Source organism: Rhincodon typus, chromosome 6, assembly GCF_021869965.1.
Source record: "Rhincodon typus isolate 14 chromosome 6, sRhiTyp1.1, whole genome shotgun sequence".
Lineage (NCBI taxonomy): Eukaryota > Metazoa > Chordata > Chondrichthyes > Orectolobiformes > Rhincodontidae > Rhincodon > Rhincodon typus.
The window spans coordinates 86320586-86343625 of NC_063337.1; the positions used below are offsets into that span (position 1 = coordinate 86320586).

Genomic DNA, 23040 nt, shown 5'->3' on the forward strand with positions numbered 1-23040 from the left:
GCAGTTCCATCTAATTCCATCTCCTCCATACCATATTTTCATTCTGTGGAAGTTGACGTGTGATGTAGTCAGGCCTGCCACCTTGATAGGTATTAATTGGTTGATTATGGAGGCAGGCGAGTGCTGGGCAGGTTGGTTTAAGGGGCCTGCCTCAATTTTCTTAGACTTTTCCCCACTTGTTGCAAAGACTGTTAGATCCTCTATGTCTCAGCCCCACGTGCATGTCCCCATGCCACTTGCATGTTTCTATGCTGTCCAATTCCTCTCTCAAGCCCTTCCCTAGCCTCCTGCATTAGCAGTATCAGTGAAGAGAAAGCAAAGTTAATGTTTCAGGTCCAGTGACCATTCTGAAGAAAGGATACCAGACCTGAAATGCTGCTTTCTCTCCACAGATCCTTCCAGACCTGATGTGCTTTTCCAGCAAGTTCTATTTTAGTTTCTGTAGCTATATGGTTATTAATTCCTAGATCTTGTAGATAGTAAGTTAATATTCTGCATAGCTGATGGATTCATAATGAAGGACACAGATTTAGGGTGAAAATATTTGCGATTCGGGGAGGCAGCCAACCTCTTTGAAAATGGCATGGAGTGAGAGAATAAAAGTCGGGACAAAGGCTCAAGGTACCACTTACCTGTGAGTTGGCGAGCTAGTCAACTCATCTCTCTGTCACAGAGAACAGCTGGGAATCAGTGTATGCCTAGTTATTTGAAAGTATCAGTGACATTACATGCTGATCGGTGAATGTCCTGTGTGGGATCTGTTTGCAAAGGGCTAGATTCATTGGAGCTGATTGATAAGTAATTTTACTTTTTACTTTCTAGTCTTCAATGTAAATTAAGTAGTCTGAGAGTAAGCTTAAAGCACGGCAAGTTCACACAGAGGTATGGAATGCCCATCCCTGTATCATGGACTCTTCATGAAGATGAAATGTGTCTCCAGTTTCAAAACCTTGAGCTGTGGAACTTTAACAGAGATTGGTGCCACTGTGGTGCATCTGAGAAGCAGAAACCTAAGTGAATTGTATGTCTAACAATGTGGTCACACCACAGATTAAAAAGCATGAAGGCAGAAAGCTGACTGCTCTGCAGTCTAGGAATACCAGATACATAGACGCAGGGGATTTCTGCACCATCTCATTCACTAACCTGTTTTATGCTTTGGATACAGGTAAAGGTAGCTCACCAGAGAAATGTAGTAACAGCCAAGCTTGTGACACCATGACATATTAGAAAATATGATGAGGTCTTGAAAGTGGAAATAAGGGAACTTTAAAAGATGCTGCAAAGGAAGATATCTAAGGAAGTAATCTCAGGATTACTCTTGGTACTATGCACTACCGAGCATCAAAATAGAAAGATAGGGTGAAGAAAAATGTGACTGAAAAAGTGATGTGGGAAGGAAGTCTTTAGTTTTCTGATGCCTCGGGATCAGTTCTATGAAAGGTGTGTCCATTATGAGGATGCCTTACACCTTTGTAGGACTATGACTAATGTCTTCATGGGGATATTTGCTAGGACTGTTGGGGAGGACTTAAGCTATCTAGTCAGTAGGGTGGGAAAATGAGAGAGAATTCTATGTGACTAAAAACAAAGTCGGTTATGGGAAATTGAAAAGCTGTAAGTGAAAGTGGAAAGCAGCAGGAAAATCCTAAACTCAACTCGGAGTGAATTACAGAACAGTGGTAAAAAGGTAGAATTACAATCACTCTTAACTGGACACCTTTCAGTACATGCAATAAGATAGGTGAATCAACAGTATTCATGGAACCAAAAGAATATGATTCAATTGCTTTTGCAGACATGTGGTTGCAAAGTGACCAAGACTGGGAACTGAATGTTAAAAATATTTTACCTTCAGAGGAATGGAAAAAAGGATATGGAGAGTACTAGTGCTGATTGTAAAGGACAGGATCAATATATTAACAAACACAAAGAAATGCCGATCAGAAGAATAAGATGTAAATCTTTTTGGATGAAGTTAAGTAAAAGCAAGAGTCAGCAAACAATAGTAGGAGTAGTTTATAGGCTACCAAGTAGTAGTGACAAAGTAGGACAGGATACAAATCAGGAATTTATAGATGTAAGGCAATTGCAGTAATCAAGGGTGATTTCAATCTATATATATTCTGGGCAAGTCAGATGAGCAATGTTCTGAAGAAAGATTTTCTGACATATTTGAGATCACGTTTCAGAATAATATTTGAGGAGGAACCAACTAGGGCACAGGCTATTTTAGATTTAGTGTTATGCAATTAGAAAGAACTAATTAACAACGTTGATGTAAAAGAATCTTTAAAGAACAGCAACATTGTATGATAGAATTTTCCATTAAATTCGAAAAAAATTGAATCTTACAATCTTTTGGTTATATGTAATTTTTGTCAAGTTTCATAGAACAGTGGTTGCCAACCTTTTCAGTAACAAGGCACAATTCAATTAGATAAACAATCCCATGGCACACCCATCATTTTCGTACCGCATGTTCGGTATCAGAAGTCTACACGTGCATGGTTAATAGATACCAAAGCTGTGGAAGAGATCAGAATCATGGATGTGGTCTCGATGCTGAGCTAAAGCAGTGGTGTCTAGAGATTAGGATGTTGAAAGTGATAAACATTGGATTAGATCGAAATGAGAGAGAAAATGGAGAGCGACAGCCTATTAGCTAAATGTCAGTAGTAAGGAAAATACTAGAATCTATTGTAAAGGATGCAATTATGGGATACTTAAGAAATAATTATTTGATTGGATAATGTGTAGGAAGTTGTGAAGAGGAAATCATGTTTATCAAAGAACAAGAAACAAAGAACAAAACAGCACAGGAACAAGCCCTTTGGCCCTCCAAGCCTGCGCTGATGTATTTTGCCCTTCTATACTAAAACTGTCTTCACTTACAGGGCCCTTATTCCACTGTTCCCTTCCTATTCATGTATTTGTCCAGGTGTTTCTTCAATGCTGCTATTGTATCTGCTTCCACCACCTTCTCTGGCAGTGCTTTCCAGGCACTCACCACCCTTAGTGTGAAAAATGTGCCTCGCACATCTCTTTTAAACTTCACGCCCCGGTATCTTAAACTAGTGTCCCCTATTAATTGACCTCTCCACCCTGGGAAAAAGCCTCATACTTTCCACTCTATTCATGCCATTCACAATATCATAAGCTTCAGTCAGGTCGCCCCTCAACCTCTTGCATTCCAGTGAAAAAAAACCCAGTCTATCCAACGTTTTTTCTGTGCTAAAATCCCCCTTACCAGGCAACATCCTGGTAAACATTTTCTGTACCCTCTCTAAAGCATCCACACCTTTCTGGGAGTATGGTGACCAGAACCGTACGCAATATTCTAAGCGTACCCAAACTAAAATTCTATAAAGCTGCAGCATAACTTGTTTATCCTTATATTCAATGCCCCTTCTAATGAAGGCAAGCATGCCATAAGCCTATTTTACTACCTTATCTACCTGCGCTGCCAACTTCAGTGATCTGTGAGCCTGCAGTCCGAGATCCCTCTGCATATCAATACTCCTAAGGGTTCTGTCATTCACTGTATAATTCCCACTTGTACTCGACCTTCCAAAATGCATCACTTCACATTTGGCCAGATTACACTCCATCTGCCATTTTTCTGCCCATGCCTCCAACTGAGCTATATCCTGCTGTATCCTTTGAAAATCCTCTTCACTATCCGCAACTCCACCAATCTTTGTATCGACTGCAAACTTACTAATTAGAGCAGCCATGGTTTCCTCCAAATCATTTATGGAGATCACAAACAGCAGAGGTGCCAGCACTGATCCCTGTGGAACACCACTGATTACAACCTTCCATTCCAAAAAGCATTCTTCCACTGCTACTCACTGTCTTCTATGACTAAGTCGGTTTTGTATCCATCTTGCCAGCTCACCCGTGATACCATGTGACTTCACCTTTTGTAGCAGTCTGCCATGAGGGACCTTGTCAAAGGCTCTAATGAAGTCCATGTAGACAACATCAACTGCTTTTTCCTTATCAACCATCTTCATCACCTCCTCAAAAAGTTTGATCAAGTTAATGAGGCATGCCCTCCCCTGCACAAAACCATGCTGTCTATTGCTAATAAGTCCATTTGCTTCTAAATACATACAGATCTTATCCCTGAAAATCTTTTCCAATAATTTCCCTACCACTGACATGAGGCTCACAGGCCTGTAATTTCCAGGATTATCCCAGCTACTCTTCTTAAACAATAGGACAACATTGGCTATTCTCTAGTCCTCTGGAACCTCACCTGTGGCTAAATCGGATACAAAGATGTCTGTCAATGCTCCAGCAATTTGTTCCCTTGCCTCCCTCAATATTCTGGGATAGAGCCCATCAAGACCCAGGGACTTATCTACATTAATACTTTTTGAGACACCCAACACCTCTTCCATTTAATAGCAACTTGGTTTAGGAATTTGACACTCCTTCCCTGAGGTCAGCCTCCACCAATTCCTTCTCTTTGCTGAATACCAACACAAAGTATTCATTAGGACCTCACCTACCTCTTGTGGCTCCACACATAGATTCCCTTCTTTGTCCTTGAGTGGACCAACCCTTTCCCTGGCTACCCTTTTGCTTTCTATATATGTATAAGAAGCCTTGGGATTCTCCTTAAGCCTACTGAATTTTCATGACCCATTTTAGCCCTTCTAATTCCTTGTTTAAGCTCTTTCCTACTTTCCTTATATACTTCAAGGGCTTCATTAGTTCCCATTCTCCTGGACCTTACATATGCTTCCCTTTTCTTTTTGACCAGGGTCATAACATCCCTAATCATCCAAGGTTCATGTAACATGCAGTACCTATCCTTCATTCTTGCAGGAACGTGCCGCTCCTGAACTCTTATCCACTGCCATTTGAAATACTTCCACGTGTCTGATGTGAATTTACCTTCAAACAGCCCCCTCCAATTTAACACCTTCACCTGAGGACTGCTGTTATCCCTATCCATGAGTACCTTAAAACTCACAGTACTAGAGTCACTACTCCTGAAATGCTCCCCCAGTGAAACTTCACTGACCTGGCCGGGCTCATTTCCCAAAACCAGGTTCAGTATAACCCCTTCCCTGGTTGGACTGTTTACTTACCGTGTCAATAAACCCTCCTGAATGGTCCTTACAAATTCTGGTCCATCCAAGCCTCTAGCACATAGTGAGTCGCAGTCAATACAGGAGAAGTTAAAATCACTCACCACAACAATCGTGCTGTTTTTGCATCTTTCCCAAATCTGTGAACATATTCTCTCCTCTATCTCCCACTGACTATTGGGAGGCCTGTAGTACACCCCCAGCATTGTGATTTCACCTTTCTTCTTCCTGAGTTCTACCCATATTGCCTCACTGCACGAGTCCTCTCATTCATGTTCCCTCAGTACAGCTGCGAGATACTCCTTTACCAATAATGCAACTCCCCCACCCCTTTTACATCCCTTTCTATCACAACTGAAAACATATAAATTTCCTGGGACATTCAGCTGCCAGTCCTGTCCCTCTTTCAGCCAAGAGTCCATAACTGCAAACTGTCATAGTTCCAAGTACTAACCAAAGTTCTGAGTTCATCTACCTTGTCTGTAATACTTCCTACATTGAAACACATGCATTTCAGACCACCTCCCCTGCTCTTTTCAGCACCATTTCCCTGCATGTTCTTGTTCTTAGTCATGATTGCCTTGGTTTCTGCTTCTCCCACAATTTCTGCATCTACTGCCCTACTCCTCTGGTTCCCATCCCCCGCCACACTAATTTAAACCCTCCCCAACCACTTTACCAAGTACGCCCCCAAGGACATCAGTCCTGGTCCTGCCCAAGTGTTATTCGCCCAGTTTGTACAAGTCAAAACTCCCTCAGAACCAATCCCAATGCCCCACAAATTTGAAACACACCACTTCACACCATCACACCATCTTTTCAGCCATGTGTGAATCCTATGTATCCTGCTGTTTCTACTCTGACTAGCCCGTGGCACTGGTAATGATCTTGAGATAGCTACCTTTGAGGTCCTACTTTTCAACCTTCTTCCTGGTTCTCTATATTCTGCTTTTAGGACCTCATCCCTTTTTTTAACCTATGTCGTTAGTACCAACGTGCCACACAACCACTGGCTGTTCACCTCCCCCTCTAGATTGTCCAGCAACTGCTCCAAATCATTCAGGATCCTAGCACCAGGGAGGCAACACACCATCCTGGACTCTCATTTGTGGCGACAGAAAAGCCTATCTATTCTCCTTACCATTGAATCCCCCGATGACTATAGTATAGAGTTGATGGAGTTTTTGATGATCTTACTTGTAGAGCCAATACAGGAAACCAGTGATATTGTAGATTTGCAGAAGACTTTTGATAAAGTCTTACACAGTTTAGTAAACAAAATTAAAGCACATGGGTTTCAAGGTGGTATGGTTATCCTAAAGTATAAGGATCGAGGATTGGTTAACAGGTAGAAAGCTAAGAATAGGAATAAATGGATTATTCTTGGTTTGGCAATTGGTACTGTAAGGATCAAGTTTTGAACCACAGCTTTTCACAATCTACATCAGTGAGTTGGATAAGGGGACCAATTTCAAATTTCCCAGTTTGTAAATGATACAAAAATTTGGAATGAATGCTGTGAGGAGGATGCAAAGAGGTTTCAAGGAAATTTAGACAGACATGGACAAGAGGTTGACTGATGAAATATAATGTAGAGAAGCCTGAGGATGTCTACTCTGAAAAGTGATGTAGCCTATGTCATAAATACTGAGAGACTGGAAAGTGTTGATGTCCAATGGGACCAAGTTGTCTTTGTTTATGATTCATTGAAAGTGAGCAAGCAGCTGTAGCAAACAATTCAGAAGGTTATTGCAAGAGAATTTTCAAACAGGCACTAAGTTTTAGTACAGTTTCAATTATATAGACCATGAGTGAGGCTGCACCTGGAGTATTGCTTGCAATTCTTTTCCTCTTGCCTTAGGAAGAGCATACTTACAATAGAGGGAGAGATTGAGCAGACTGCTCCAGCAATCTCTGGTGTTTAGAAAGCAATTTCACAGACACTCACAAGATTCTTAAAAGGTCGACAGAGTAGATGCAAAAGGTATGTTTTCTTTGGCAGTGAGGTCTAGAATTCTCAAAATAAAAGGCAAGCCATTTCAGACTGAGTTGAGGAAGAGCACCTTCACTCAGAGGATGGTGGATCTTTGAAGTTCTCTACCCCGGAGAGTGGGGAAAGTTCAGTCATTGACTATGAACAATACAGAGATTGATAGATTTCTTGACACAATGACATGAAGGGATATTGGGATGTTGTGGAAATGTGACATTAAGGTCATCAAAAGTAGAGCAATACAGAGTTTCAATTTCATTATGGTACAATAGCATTTCAAATTATGACAAATTCCTTTAGGCACTTTCATATTGTAATTGTAACATTACATAGAATAATATTCAATGCACAGTGCAGAAACAGGTCATTTGATCCAATTTGATAATGCTAATGCTTCCTAATTATAACAATGACTGCTTTTCAAAAGTACTTAATTGGCTGCAAAACACCTTGAGATGTTCTGAGGCTGTGGAAGTCGCTATAAAACTAACTCTTCTGCTTCAAACAGGCCACCTTCAATCCATCATCATGCAGTCAATTTAACATAGCCTCCTTTTTGTTTCTCCTTCCTAACCATATCAAACTTCCCCTTTATGAATCTGTGCAACTTACCAGAAGTACTCTCATGGTAGCATTTTCTGCTTTCTAACCAGTCTCTGGTTAAAGATGTTTTTCCTGAATTCTCTTTTTGATTTATTCTAAATATGGTCAATAATTTTAGATTCCTGCACAGGAAAAACATCTCTCACATGTAACCTGTTTAACACCTTCAGATTTTTAAAGTTCTGTATCAGATCACGCTCCTGCCTTTTTTTTAATTATTTGAAATTAAAATTTAAATAAGGCCTCTCAGAAGGTGTGGTTAAAGAATATGTTGGCATACAAAGGGTAGTGGTAGTTTTGAACTCTCCCATAAACAGGAGGTGATGTTGGCTTATTTGCCTCATTTTAAACATATCATTGAGGGCGATAGATTATACAATATCTGGGAGATTGTTTCTCAGGAGAAATTGAGGTTGGAACAGTTTAGGCGGGTTCCCACATATGAGACATTTTTATAAATTACCTTGGTGGGTGATGGCTTACTGCTAATTTGATGGCTTTTGGTGTAATTCTACAACACACTGTAATTTTTAGCTGATTTTAGCAGCCACATAGTTTCCTGATCATGTGGCTTCCACACCTTCAAAATCATTTTTGTAAAAGAGAGGGTGATGTGCATGTTACTTATAGTCATCCTACGGTGTTGTTTAATCGTACAAGAATTTGAGGCACCCAGTCCAGTTTGGATGAACAAATCCACCATAATACAGTGACAGTTTGGTAGTTTCCATATCTATCTTAAACTCATAAAGGTCAAGATTTTTGACATGACAGACTGTATCTCCACTGTGGGTAGAATGCTGGAAGAAGTCAGGGATCAAAATTGCCACCCCGAGGCACAATATTTCTCATTTTCAAAGGGTGGGTGTGGGGCAGTCTGTAGTTTATAAATGTACAGTTCCCAGAGGCAGCTGGCCATTTAAATCATCAGCTGCCTCCAATGAAGTCAGGTTTCAGAGCCCCTGGAGTTTAAAACTCAGTGTGGACACTACGTGAGAGAAGAGCAGGCAGCCTCAGAGGGACAGGAAAGTTGACGTTTCAGGTCAGGACCCTTCTTCAGAAATGGGGAGGGGGAGGGAAGCTCAGAAGTCAATAGAGAGAGGAGGGGGTGGGGCTGGGGAAGGTAGGTGGGATGGTGAAAGGTGAGTGCAGGGAGGGAGTGTTCGGGATTGGTCACTGAGGTGGGAAGAGCGGATAGGTGGGAGAGAAGATGGACAGGTTGTGTCAGGTCAAGGGGGCGGGAATGAGAGGGAGGGTCGGTCATGGGATGAAGCTTGGGGTGTGGGGAGATTTTGAAACTGGTAAAATCCACATTTAGGCTGTTGGGCTGTAGGCTCCCAAAGCGGAATATGAGGTGTTGCTCCTTCAGTTTGCGGGTAGCGTCATTGTGACACTGGAGGAGGCCCAGGATGAACATGTCACTCAGGGAATGGGAGGGGGGAGTTAAAATGTTTCACGACCGGAAGGTGTTGTCGTTTGTCGTGTACAGAGTGCAGATGTTCTACAAAATGGTCCCTGAGTCTCTGCTTGGTCTCATCGATGTAGAGGAGGCCACATCGGGAGCAGTAGATGCAATAGACCAAGTTGATGGATGTGCACGTGAATGCATGTGTTCCTCCAGCTCCACACTTTTTGTTGAAATTAACACAGCCTTTGAGGGATGTGAGGCATCTTTTGGGATTGCGAAAAATATGCATGATTGTACATATAAAGGTGTATAAATTCTTTATTTTATTTATGCATGGGGTAAGGCTATATCAGGCTGAGCCACCATTTACTGCCAATCCCGAATTACCTTGAAAAAGGAAGTGGTCAACTGTTTTCTTTTAAACCACTGCTGTCTAGCAGGTATGCCACTGAGCTGTTAGGATCGGAGCTCCAAGATTTTGACACAGTGACACTGAAGTAACAGTGATATATTTCCAAGACGGGATGGTATGTGGCTTGGAGGGAAACTTTCAGATGGTCGTATTTCCATGCATCTGCTGCGCATGTCATTCTAGGTGCAAGAGGTACCGAGTCATAGGTGCTATCATAGGAGCCCTGGTGAATTGTGGCATGCATCTTGTAGATAGTGCCACTCTTGCCACTGTGTTTGATGGGGTGGATGTAGTATCAATGAATCAGGCTGCTGTGTCCTGGGTTGTGTTGAGAGTCTTGAGTGTTGTTGGAGCTATACCCAGGCAGGTAAGTGGAGATTATTCCATCACACTCCTGTTTTGCTCTCTTGTAGAGAACGGACCTGGAGAGTCAGGAGGTGAGTTATTGGCTGCAGGATCCATCGTCTCTGACCTTCCACTGTAGGTACAGTAGGTCTGTGTACAGCCGTGGGCGGCTTCACTATCTAAGAAGTTATGAATGGTGCTGAACATTGTGAAGATCATTGGGCCAAGAACATTATACATGGAACTCCCGTAGAGATGTCCTGTGAGTGATGATTGACCGCAAACAGTTACAATAATCTTTTTTTAAATTCAGTTGTGAGATGTGGGTGTCGCGGGCTGAACACCATTTATTGCCCATCCCCTAGTTGCCCTTGAGAAGGTGGTGGTGAGCTGCCTTCTTAAATTGCTGCAGTCCACCTGCTGTGGGTTGATCCACAATGCCAATAGGGAGGGAATTCCAGGATTTTGACCTAGCAGCAATGAAGGAACGGGGATATATTTCCAAGTCAAGTTGGTGAGTGGCTTGGAGGGGAACTTGAAGGTGGTGGTGTTCCCATATTTCTGCTGTCCCTTGTCCTTCAGATGGAAGTAGTCATGGGTTTGGAATGTGCTATCTAAGGATCTTTGGTGAATTTCTGCAGTGCATCTTGTAGATAGTATACACTCTGCTACTGAGCTTTGTACAACTCCAATCAGTAAACAGATTTCTACTGATTTCCATTGACTCCAGTTTGCGCCTTAATGTCATTTACAGTCAAAGCAGTCTTTGTGTCAAGAGCAGTTACTCTCACCTCACTTTGAGTTCAGTTATTTTGTCCTTATTCAGTTGAAGATTATGATGAGGCCTGGGCTGAAGGGCATTGGTGTGAACCAAACTGAGCATCAATAAGCAGATTATTATTGAGTGAATTCTATTTGATGATACTGTTGATGATCTCTTCCACCACTTTCTTGCTGACTTGGATGATAATTAAGACTGCAAAGCTGTCATATAACTATCCAAAAATGCATGGATGTAAATGAGAGAAAAAAAATGCTTGATATTTCAGTCTTCCTATTGAGATAGCTGTTGTAGGAATTGCACTGCATGACTATCATTTTCACAATGGGTTGCTGTCAACTGATCATTTTGAATGTAGCTCAAACTGCTCACAGAATTAAATATTAAGCATTAAACTGAAATGTTTGTTTGCATAAGGGATTTGTTGAGGAAATTTCAATTTGTTGACTGTTTTTAGTATCAACAAAAATGCATTGTTTTTAATTTTCGCATTGAGAATATTGTGGTGAACTGCCTTCTTGAACCACTGCAGTCTTTGTGCTGTATTTAGACCATAATGCCTTTAGAGAGGAAATTCTAGGATTTTCACCCAGGAACATTGAAAGAATGGTGATATATTTCCAAGTAAGGATGGTGAGTGCATTGGAGAAAAACTTGCAGCTTGTGGTGTTCCCATGTATCCGCTGACCTCGTCATTCTAGAAGATAATGGTTGTGGGCTTGGAGGTGTCATCCTTTGGTGAATTTTGCAGTACCTCTTATACTCATTACAGACTTAGCATTGGTGGAGGAGGAAATGGGTTTTCATGGATGTGGTACCAATCAAGTGGGCAGCTTTTTTCCTGGGTGATCTCAAGCTTCTTGAGTGTTGTTGGTGCTGCATCCAGGCAAGTGGGATGTATTCCATCACACTCTTGACTTGTACCTTGTAAATGGTGGACAGGCTTTGGGGAGTCAGGAAGTGAATTTTTTGCTGCAGTATTCCTGGACTCTAACTTGTTCTTGTAGCAATATATCTATATGGCTGGTACAGTTCACAAGCTTCAAAATCTCCCCTCCCCCTACCGCATCCCAAAACCAGCCCAGCTCGCCCCCGCCTCCCTAACCTGGCCTTCCTCCCACCTATCCCCTCCTCCCACCTCAAGCCCCACCCCCATCTCCTACCTACTAACCTCATCCCGCCCGCTTGACCTGTCCGTCCTCCCCGGACTGACCTATCTCCTCCCTAACTCCCCACCTACACTCACCTTTACTGGCTCCATCCCCACCGCTGTGACCCGTCTGTCTCCTCTCCACCTATCTTCTCCTCTATCCATCTTCTATCCGCCTCCCCCTCTCTCCCTATTTATTTCAGAAACCCCTTCCCCTCCCCCATTTCTGGAGAAGGGTCCAGGCCCGAAACGTCAGCCTTCCTGCTCCTCTGATGCTGCTTGGCCTGCTGTGTTCATCCAGCTCTATACCTTGTTATCTCAGATTCTCCAGCATCTGCAGTTCCTACTATCTCTGAAACAGTTCAGAATCTGGTGGATGGTAACTGCACAAATGTTGCTCATGAGGGACTCAGTGATGATAATGCCATTGACTGCCAAGATGGTTAAATTGCTTCTTATTGGAGATGGTCATTGCTGCACAAAGTTACTTTCCATGATGGCTCACTGGTTAGCACTGCTGCATGACAGCACCATGGACCCGGGTTCAATTCCACACTGTGTGTGGAGTTTGCACATTCTCCCTGTGTCTGTGTGGGTTTACTCTGGGTGCCTCAGTTTCCTCCCACAGTCTAAGGATATGCAGGTTAAGTGGATTGTCCATGCTAATTGCCCGCAGTATCCAGGGATGTGTAGGTTAGGTAGATTAGCAATGGGAAATGCAGGGCTTCAGGGATAGGAGTGTGGCGTGAGTCTGGCTGGGATGCTCTTTGGGGAGTTGGTGTGGACTTGTTGAGCCAAATTGCCTGTTTCCACACTGTAGGGATTCTTAAAAAAGTGAAATTTCAGCCCAAGCCTGATATTATCTCGGTCTCACTGCATTTGGACCCAATCAGCTGCAATATCTGAAGAGTTGCAAAAGGTGTTGGATTTTGTGCAAGCATCAGTGATCATCCCCACTTCTGACTTTATTATGAAGAGAAGGTCATTGAAGAAACAGATAGTTTGGCTTAGGACACTACCCTAAGGAATTCCGATAGAGCTACACTGGAGCTGAGATGGCTACATCCAACAATGACAACCATCTTCCTTTTTGCTAGGCATGACTCCAACCAGCAAAGAATTTTATCCCTGATTCCCATTGACTCCAGTTTTACTAGGGTTCCTTGATGCCACACTGGGTTAAATGGAGTCTTAATCCTTAGAGCTGTTACTTTAACCTCACCTCTGGAATTCAGTTCTTTTGTCCATGTTTGGACCAAGGCTGAAATGAAGTCATGAGCTGACCTAGCTCCAGTGGAACACAAACTAAGCATCAGTGACAGCCTATTGCTGAGCAGGTGCTGCTTTACAGTACTATTGATGGCACCTTCCATCACTTTACTAGTGATTAAGAATAGACTGATTGGACATTAAATTGGCCAGATTGGAATGCTGCTTCTTTTTGTGTACAGGAACATATAGTACACATTTTTTTTTTCACATGGTTGAGTAAAAGCCAGTGTTGTAGCTGTGTAGAACATTTTGGCTGAGGATGCAGCAAGTTCTGGAGGGCAAGTCTTCAATACTGTTGCTGGATGTTGACAGGGTCCATAATCTTCGCTGTGCTCACTGCCTCATGACAGTAGTGACATCATCAGAGACAAATAACCTGTGATTTTGCCAGGATGCCTTCTAAAGTATGGCCATATTGGATACGAGATGAGTTGACATAGACAGAGAAAGGCAAAGCACGGTAAGAGGTTCTTGAGTTACCACTAAGTTGATTTAGGAGCTATAAAGGACTATGGGAATGATTGGAGACACCAGTGGTGTCAGTATCCATGGGAAATAGATGGCTAGGCATGGAGGAATAGGGTGTCATAGACAACTGAAGGTCTATGGGTGAAGGGCAAGGGTAGGTTGGCACAGAGGGTATGAGGGGCCAAGGGATATGGGTACACAGACATGGGTTAGCATGGAGTGTATGAGGCCATGGGGATTGGTACAGAGCATTAGGTGGCGTGGGCTGGCAGGGATGGAGCATGGAGACCAAGTGGTTGAAAGCAGGAAGGATGCTTTTGTGTTAATCTTTATTTTTAAACTTTGAACACAATGCCAGGCTGTCTTTCTATAAAACTCACCTCAGAAACCAAGACCTTCCTCCAATATTGCCAGGCTGTCCTGCCTGAATCACAACTAAATGTGCCCACCACAGACCCAAATTGGGAAGCACAGATGGCCATTTTTAAAGTTTGGGTTCGTGGTGTTGGGATATTTTCCACCTCTGTGTAGCTGACTTGGGAATGAAATCTGCGGGGTTGGGGGGTGGGGGAGGGGGGGCAAATTTCAATGTTCCCCTATATCAGAGTGAAACAGAGAGTCAGTCTCATCAGAGTTCTGTAGTTCTTTTGTATTGATCCATCTTTAAACAAAGGCATGTTTCAATTACCTAGATGCCTGTGAATGACCACATTTATTGAAATATTCTCTTGAAACTTTGGACTGCCTGGGGCTTCGAGCACTGTGTTCAAAGCTTTAAAATAAAGATTAATTCACAACATGTCCCTCCTGGTTTCAGGCTCTCACACTCCATGCCTCATCCATGCTAACCCATGCCACAGCTGCCAAGGGTCACTTGATTTACAGCAACCATTTTAACAAACTGTATGCATCCAATTTTTGAAGTGCTGACTGAAAGTTCATAACATAATGTAACAGATATCGCTTCTCACTTCTGATCTCATCCTTGTAAATCTTTTTTGCCTTTATCCATCCTCATACCCATTTTATAAGATGAGGACTAGACTATGTACAGGAGTTGTCGAGACATGTAAAGGTATTTATATTTTTGATCAGCTTGTTCAGACATGTTATGACATGCCTTCTGGTGCAGGTGGAACTTGAAACTGGACTTCAGAGATGAAAGGTAGGGATGCTATCAGCGCATTGTAAAATCCCTTAATTTTTCTAGGTGGTCTTCCATGTATTAGCCAGGCTCAAGTCTGTTTAGCTTCAGTTATCAGTCAGGGTTAGGCATTTTCAGACTAGTATGACCATAGGCTTTCCAGATATATGTATGTGTGTTGTTTGAGATGTAATTTTGCAGGAGGTTTTGTTTGCTTCATTAACCGATCAAGATGATCTGTAATTTTATTATTTAAAAAATCAACAATCACCTATGACACTAATAAGTTTAATTGAGTCATTGCAAACAATAAGAATTGTGTGGGCTTGGAACATTTCCCTATTGTTTGAGCGGAGGTTTGAATTGCTGCCAAAGTCTTGGGGGTTGATATTCTCTTTGATCAGTGATGGAAGACAGATAATAGCAGAATGCCTGCCCATCATAAATTTCTCCCACCAACCTCCTCATTCAGTACCCTTTCCAGTTAAGCCAAAGGTATAATAGGCAGCAGATCAACTCCTCCTGATGCTAAAGTAAATAGTGTTGACAGTTCTGAAGAACTTGCTTATTCTTTCTCCTGATACTGACTGATTCACTCTGTATTTTCAGAATTTCATGTCTGTGTTGCAGACTTTCAGCTTATTTTTTCAACATTAAATTTTTTAAAGATTTGATTTGCCTGAGAATCCAATTTACTGTTTTGATTTTCCAGGCCAATTATGATTACCTGTGGTCATGGGAAGGAAATTTCCCACAATATTTTCTCCCTAACTTATGCCTTTTAATATTTTAGTCGATTTCCTTGCCTTTCCCCGGAGATTAAATTATGTTTAAAAGGCATTGTGATTCACAAGGTATCACATCTTTAAGGGAAAGGTTGCCTAGATGAGTGGGTCTTTTCCCATCCTTTATCAATCTTGTATTCGTAATCAAAACCCTAGTCATCTCATCTCTTTGGAAGATAATTGAGCTTATATGAGGAAAATGTATAAACTGAATCCAAAATCCCTTCTAGGCCAAATGGTTGCAAATCATTTAAATAATAAATGGAGTAATATTGCTTGTGTAGATCATATCAGCAAAGATATGATGGACTTTTTAAATATGTAATGAAGAGCACTTTTTCATATTCTGTGTAAGACAGTGTAAGAAAAAATGCATTTGAACTTGTGAAATGTCTTTTATGTCCTCAGGTTTTTGCAAAGGACTTCATAGCCAGTGAATTGTTTTTCAAATATGGTTTTGCAGGCAAACATTGAAAATAAAGCAAAGAAAACTTGCACTTATATAACATTTTTCATGATCAAGTTACAGCCAATGCTGTATCTTTAAACTCTCCTCACTTATAACTTAGGAAATGTGACAACAATTTTGCACACAGCAAGCTATGACAGCTTGTGGTAATAATAATTAGGTAATGTGCATATATGATGATAACAGAGATAAATATTGACCAGGACATTGTCGATAATTTCTCTGCTCCTTGAAAATTTCATTTCAAAATGAATGGTCTGTTTGGAATCTTGGTTTGATGTTTCATCCAAAAGGCATAATGCTTGAGCATGCAGTTGTCCCTCAAATTTTCACTGCAGTGTCAACTGTGCTTTTGTGCTCAGGTCCCATAAGTGACAGTGCACCCAGCTGAATAATGGCTGACTTATTGTATTGCAGAAATTCACATTCATCAGTGAAATAAGTGATTTGTTAGCCACGTTTTTGGAGGTACAGAGTAAGGGATAAGGGGCCCCCAAGACATCAAAAAAACATCGGCCTGGATTTTCAGATGAACAGACAGATGTTTCTAGCAGAGAGGGGTATTACACTTGGGGGACCTTGCAAAATCCCTCTCGTACCACTCGCTGAAGGAAATTACCAGGAAAATAAAGATTCTGCTGGACAATTCCCTTATGCCTGGAAGATCTGAAAGTCTCCATTTAAATCGGAGACTTTGGAAGCTTCAGATGAAATTGAGTAAATATTACCTAATAAAAGTTAAACTGTTGAATATGTAGACTAACTCCTGAGTAACTATTAAACTGACCCCATCCACACTCTCAATTCCACAACCTCCAGATTATTTACATACCATTGCCTTGACACTGCTTTCACACCCCTGGATCTGACCTCCCCTTCACAACCAGGACCTAATCTCTCCCCTCCTTCACTCTGCAGCTGAATCCTGTTCACTCACCAACAACTGAATCCCCTTCAACTCCAAGGACCAATTCCCACTTCACTTGTTCCAGATTCGATCCCCCCACAATCCACCTCCAGGAACCCCAGCACCATCCTTAACACACTCTAGATTTGACATCTCTGTTCACCCACTTGAGATCTACTACCCCTTTCTCTGCTCCGTACCAGCTACCCTTATCTCATGACCCCCCACCCTTATCACCCTACCAGCGCAATCTGAACTGTTTTACAGTCCTTTCTCCTGCCAAAAGACTGCAAACCCTCCAACTCAAAACCCACCTTTCCTCTCCCCCAAGGAATTTGACTTCTCTTGCTCACCTCAATCTAGCCAAAACATTGCATCACTTACCTGGTCCCCTTGCCTCCCAGACCCTGCCCAGCTGGTATCCTACTAACCTGGCAGCCAACATCCCATATCCTGCCAGCACGTTACCCTCAATTCTCTTCAAAGTGCCTGGTTCTCATTCTGGACCTTTAATTTATAGAATACAGCAACTGACCCCTGTGTAAACATGTCACATTTTGCCCCCCAGTCTCAGTTCTTGCTATGAAAGAACTGTCAGATGGAAGTATGACTTTACATTTAAGAAGGAGCCCTGATCAGAATTGCCTATCAGAAAGGCAGTTCTCTCCTCTTGTAAGATAAACTATCCCACTTTCTTCTTGTTTCATATGCTGCCTAACCTTTTATAACCACCTAGAAAAATATTTGGGGCCTTGGTTAAATGTCACATCTGAAAGACGGTGGGGTCAAATTTAAGCTAACTGAGAAATGCACAAGATGAAGTGCACATTTGATTCTGAACTCTCCCCACTTTTAGTCATGGATTTCAATGAAGGGTAAATTCAATATCCTGGCAATCTACTGACAGGTAGAATGGGTCTTCAGTACTTCTGACAATGTGGCACTCCATCATTCTATACCTAAGGGTCAGACAAAATTGTACATTGTATAACTTTGCTGATTAGAGAACTTTTATTACATAGAATTTGCATTCATTGAATGTGGACAGAGAGATAGGGTAAGTTTGTACTAAGTCACTCTTTGCTTTTCTTGTAGCCGTTATATTTTTGAATAGAAATAACTTTTTTTAAAAAACAAATAGAAGCAAATTCCTTTCGCAAATCTGAAATAAGAACAGGGCACACTGGTAACACTCAGCAGATCGGCCAGCATTTGTAATGAAAGAGAAACAAGCTAATATTGAGATGAATTTTAACTTAGTGTAAGAGAATAATCTTTCAAAAGAGTTAAAATTTATTGTTCAGCCTTACATCAGACCTCCATATTTAATGTTGGCTAAATGTATAAAGCAAATTATGAGTATTATTGGCTCAGTATTCAAATATTGAGGTAACTTTTCAACTATTTTTCACATTGCTTTGCAGCTGATCTCTAAGTTATAGTAAAATGCAATAGTGAAGCCAAGACCCACATCAGTTATGACACCTGAGGCAGTTTCTGATGTGAGCAAAGATTAGTGACATTGAACAGGCTGATATATTGTGCCTTGGGAATTCTGAGAGCAACTTATTTGTTCCTATTGAGGATTTCTTCTTAAAAATAGGAGTTGAGGACACCATAGATAAGGGAGGTGTTATGGACCAGACCAGACCTCCTCAAAATATTTTAAGAAGGTAGCCTAGACCCTAACATTTTCTTACTTTTAAAGACAAATGTAAAGTGATGTGTTTCAGGTACAATTTGACTGGTCAAACTACTTGACGTTATTCAAAACACAATTTATTCAAACACTATAGTTAAAATACAACAAAAGAAAGAAGAACTTAGAATAACTTAGCTCTATTGTAAAACATAACAGAATAATAGATAAGGTAACTATTACTGATTAACTGTTCCAATATAGTAACATCCCATAAACACACCTCTTGGCAAAAAGGCGAATTCAGAAATCAGATTTTCTCACATGCAATGCCTGCAGTAGGAAGAAAAATCCCAGTTTCTAGCCATTACCGAGAGAGGGGAAAAATAGCTTCTACTTCTTCAAGGCTCCAGCAGCTTCAGCCGAATCTAAAAGCTAAAAATAATACTGGAAATCCTAGCCTGTGACAGGTGGCCACGGCCATCGAGGCTGCTTCTATTATTCCAACTTTAGGAAAAACCTAGGGCCTCGCACGGTGTTTACGCTACCACAGACTGCTCGACACATCTCATTCAATCTCTCTCAAAAAAGAAACCAGGAGAAAATATATCTCTTACAGCCACACTATCATCACAGAGAAGCAGACAGAAGTCAGGGATTACAAAAGAAAGAAATGAGTGATGAGAGAAACAGATAGAGAAAAGTGTGCAAGTGAAGGAGAAAGATGTAAATAAGGAATTGAAAATAATAAAGGTAGTTGGTACTTGAACTGTAGTGTTGAATTGTTACTCTGACTCAAAAGCAATTTAATCATAGGCAACCCATTCACCAGCTATGGTGCATCACTCTGGATGGTTGGAAACCCCAATAATCATCTAACTTTTTATATAACAAGTGATTAGTGATGGCACCACAGCCATTACTGTTGTTTATACTTAATTTCTTCCGGCAAAGGGCAAACATTTACCGAGAATGAGTTGACTTTAGTTGCCAAAATAAATAGTGCAGTAAAGCAGCAAGGATATTATTCTTTGTAACTAAACTGTTAAAGCAACACTCCAGGCTACAGCTCTAGTTACGTCATTGCCATGAAGATATGGTTCATGCCCAGATCATGGTTTTAACCATCAACAGGAAACATGAATTAAACTTCTAATAACAAACATTGTTTTAAAACTCAGATAAAAGTGACAGATTTCATAGCCAAGGTGGCGATCTAATTTTCCTTATTGTACATCACTTTCTAATTCCACTGAGATGGGGATGGGATCTGCAGAAACCAGTCAAAAACAATGTCTTCACATGAGTATGCATGAACCATATTTACTTCTCCATGAGTACAATGCCCAGATTCTCAGCTGAGTGCAGACAAACCATCAAAGCACCCAATCAGTTGAACAATGTGGGCATGGCTATGTGAGGAATTCCTGTAACCTAATCAAGTTACAATTAGAAATACAATTGTGTTTGAATTACTAGTCAGTTTTAAATGGATGTCACGTGGCATCATAATCCTTTGTGTGTTTAAAGAGCAGATTTTCTCTGTAGAATTGAACAAACAACAGAGAGACAGAAAGAGATCATTCCTCCCTCTTGCGTCTGTTAACCCAACTCATGAACGTTTGCCCTGTCGGCCATTGACTCTCTTTCTATTTTCAGCAGACACAAACTTTTAACGAATGAACTCAACTCCACAGCTCTGTCTCTATTAAATCAAATAGATCATCAATCACCATCACGGTTTTTAATTGTCTTGATGCTAAAAGCAGAATATCACCAAGAGAAAGCAAAAAGACCATCAAAGTTTGGCTGAAGCCAGCAGAGTCTCAAAACTACAGATTTAAAACTTTAAACTTTTATGGATTTTAATTTTGCAATCCTGTAATCTGTATTTGCGTGTGTGGAACTTCAAGGTCACACATGTTTGTGTGAAAGTCGAAGCATGTTTTATTATTTTACTTAGATCAGTTCAAGTATAATAAAGCTAACCTCTTTTATTGTTGAGCTCAAGAAAATTATCCAATTGTTCCTTTATGGTCATAACACATAGAAGGTTAATGCTAATTTGGCAAATGTATCCCTTTCACAAAAAAAACCTGTTGTCAAATAAGTAGAGAGAGAAAAGATTGGAAGCTATTCTACCCCTGCTTACCTGGTCATAACGTAATGAACAAGTAAGTAGTAGTATGTGGTACAGAGTTATATAAGTCAAGGACATCTAAGGTATTGATGATGGACCCCTGATTTGTGCTGTTCTACATGATGATAGCAATGTGGAAGTTATAACATATCTCTGCATAAATAAGAAAAATGGAAAATACTCAAAATACCCAGCAGAGTTGGAGCATAGGCTGTAGGTTCACAAAAACAAGGTAAGGAAAGAAGGATAGGCAAGAACAGAAAGGAAGGTCTGGTAGGATGGTCAGCATGACAGGTTGAATAACCAAAGGTGCAATAATTGTAGGCAGTGTGGGATGGTAATGGGACAAGTAAATACTTCGGTTGTTGGTTAAATATTCTGCTAGTTCTCATTGTTTAGGTTTATATGTAAGAAGAGTGGTAACATTTGGCTGAGGTACTGTTGATTTGAGTAATTCGATTCTGATAACATTCACTATTTAAGAGAAAGTAAAGGAATAAGATTGGGCAATGATTGAATAAAAATGCAAAATTTAGAATTGACACCACGTTCATGAAAATATGACTTGAGTCAATTTACATTTTTGTTATGATAATATCAGTGTACTTGGCATAAAAATGTTTTCCATTGTCATTTATATCATTGGGTTATGTGTTAACAAGCACAAACCAAATTATCCACTTATCTGTTCAAATGAGTTTACAAAGATTTTGGCCCCTCTTTGTCATGCTGAAAAGATGTTTAGAAAATATATTCCTAGACAGGAGTTGTCATCATTTGATCCAGAGATAGTAGGAACTGCAGATGCTGGAGAATCTGAGATAACAAGGTGTAGAGCTGGATGAACACAGCAGGACAAGCAGCATCAGAGGAGCAGGAAGGCTGACATTTTGGGCCTAGACCCTTCTTCAGAAAAATGAAGAAGGGTCTAGGCCCAAAACGTCAGCTTTCCTGCTCCTCTGATGCTGCTTGGCCTGTTGTGTTCATCCAACTCTATACCTTGTTATCATTTGATCCATATTGTTTCCTTTGTCATTCAAAGTGATCATCTGATAATGTGATAGCACCTTGACATTGATTGCTCATGCCTGCAATAAGAAGGTGTGTGAATCAGCAATAAAGATTCCTCATTAACTTCCTCATCTTTTTCAAGTATTTATGGTTAGACCGTTGATTGCATGTGACATCACTGGTGAAATTAGCCATGATTAGTTACTGACACCTATGACACCTGGGAGCTTGAATTAACTTGGATAATTCGAACTCAAGTATTCTCCAATACTTTCTAATGGTATCTATTCCCTCAAACTGTCAGTATCATTTCTTGAAGCCACTGTCATCATTGATACCATTGTTTAAATCAAGATTAAAAGAAAGTCAGCAGAAAATAAACAAAGTAAACTAAGGACACATTGATCACAAGGTGAGTAAGTATTTGATACGTGAAGATTATTTAAGAGACAATGAGAGGAAGGGAAAGAGAAGGCACCTATGGACAGAGCATTCTTAATAATTGTAGCAAAAAGTCAATCCAACAGCCCAGAGAATTAGAGACAACAGCAAAAGATGATGTTGAGCAGGGATCAAGCTTCTAAAAGATGCATTTTCATGATAGCATCATTGCTATTTTTGCCCAAGTTGTATTTGATCAGGTGCTACACTGACCTTTTGGAACGTCTGGAAAGTAAATGTTATTTCATTTCCGATAACCCCAGAGGAAACAGATTATGAAGTTCGACATCAAATGTCAGAGAAATAAAGCAACTAAAAGTTCAAATCAAAAAACTAAGAGTGGTGTAGTTAAATTATTTTCATGCTTTTTTAATGGTGTTCATTATAGTGAAATATGTGCACAAAAGAAATAGTTTTTTCCCTGCGTTGCAAAACTATGTGGTGTATGAACTTATTATAGCACAAAATAGAAGCATTGAGAGTCAGTTGTTAAATCAACCACAAATAGTATTGTAACTTAAAGTGGCATAGAACCAACATTCCTCTGGTGATGTGTTAGTGAGATAAATGCTAAATTAATGCAAACAGAGTAAAGATCAAAACTCCAAATTCAGCAACGATGCAGTAAAATGTCACAACACATTTAAATAAACAAATAAGTGGAGCCATTACCACTGATATAGGAGGAAGAATTCAGCATTAAATTATTTGGATTAAACTGTGACTTCCTTAAAAAAGTCTAATAAATCAGTTAGACGTGATTTCCATTTTATGAAGCTATACTGACTCCGCTTAATTAGATTACAATTTTTTCAAATGTTCTGCTCCTATTTCCTTGATAATGATCCCAATACTTTTCCAACAATAAATGTTAGGCTAATTGGCCTGCAGCTACCCATTTTTTGCCTCCCTCTCTTTTTGAGTATGAATGTCACATTGGTAGTTTCCAGTCATCTGGTATTTCTCC

At 40.6% G+C, this 23040-nt stretch overlaps 1 protein-coding gene across 1 annotated transcript in view; it reads left to right on the plus strand.

The window, feature by feature from the left end:
• The window catches only part of LOC109934869 (kelch-like protein 1), a 353701-nt gene that overhangs the window by 259475 nt on the left and 71186 nt on the right, over nt 1-23040 (plus strand). Inside the window, exons 6-7 of the mRNA XM_048598407.1 lie at nt 16353-16410; nt 19217-19234. Of these exons, the coding sequence (XP_048454364.1) occupies nt 16353-16410; nt 19217-19234 (76 nt within the window). The remainder of the gene's footprint in view (nt 1-16352; nt 16411-19216; nt 19235-23040) is intronic.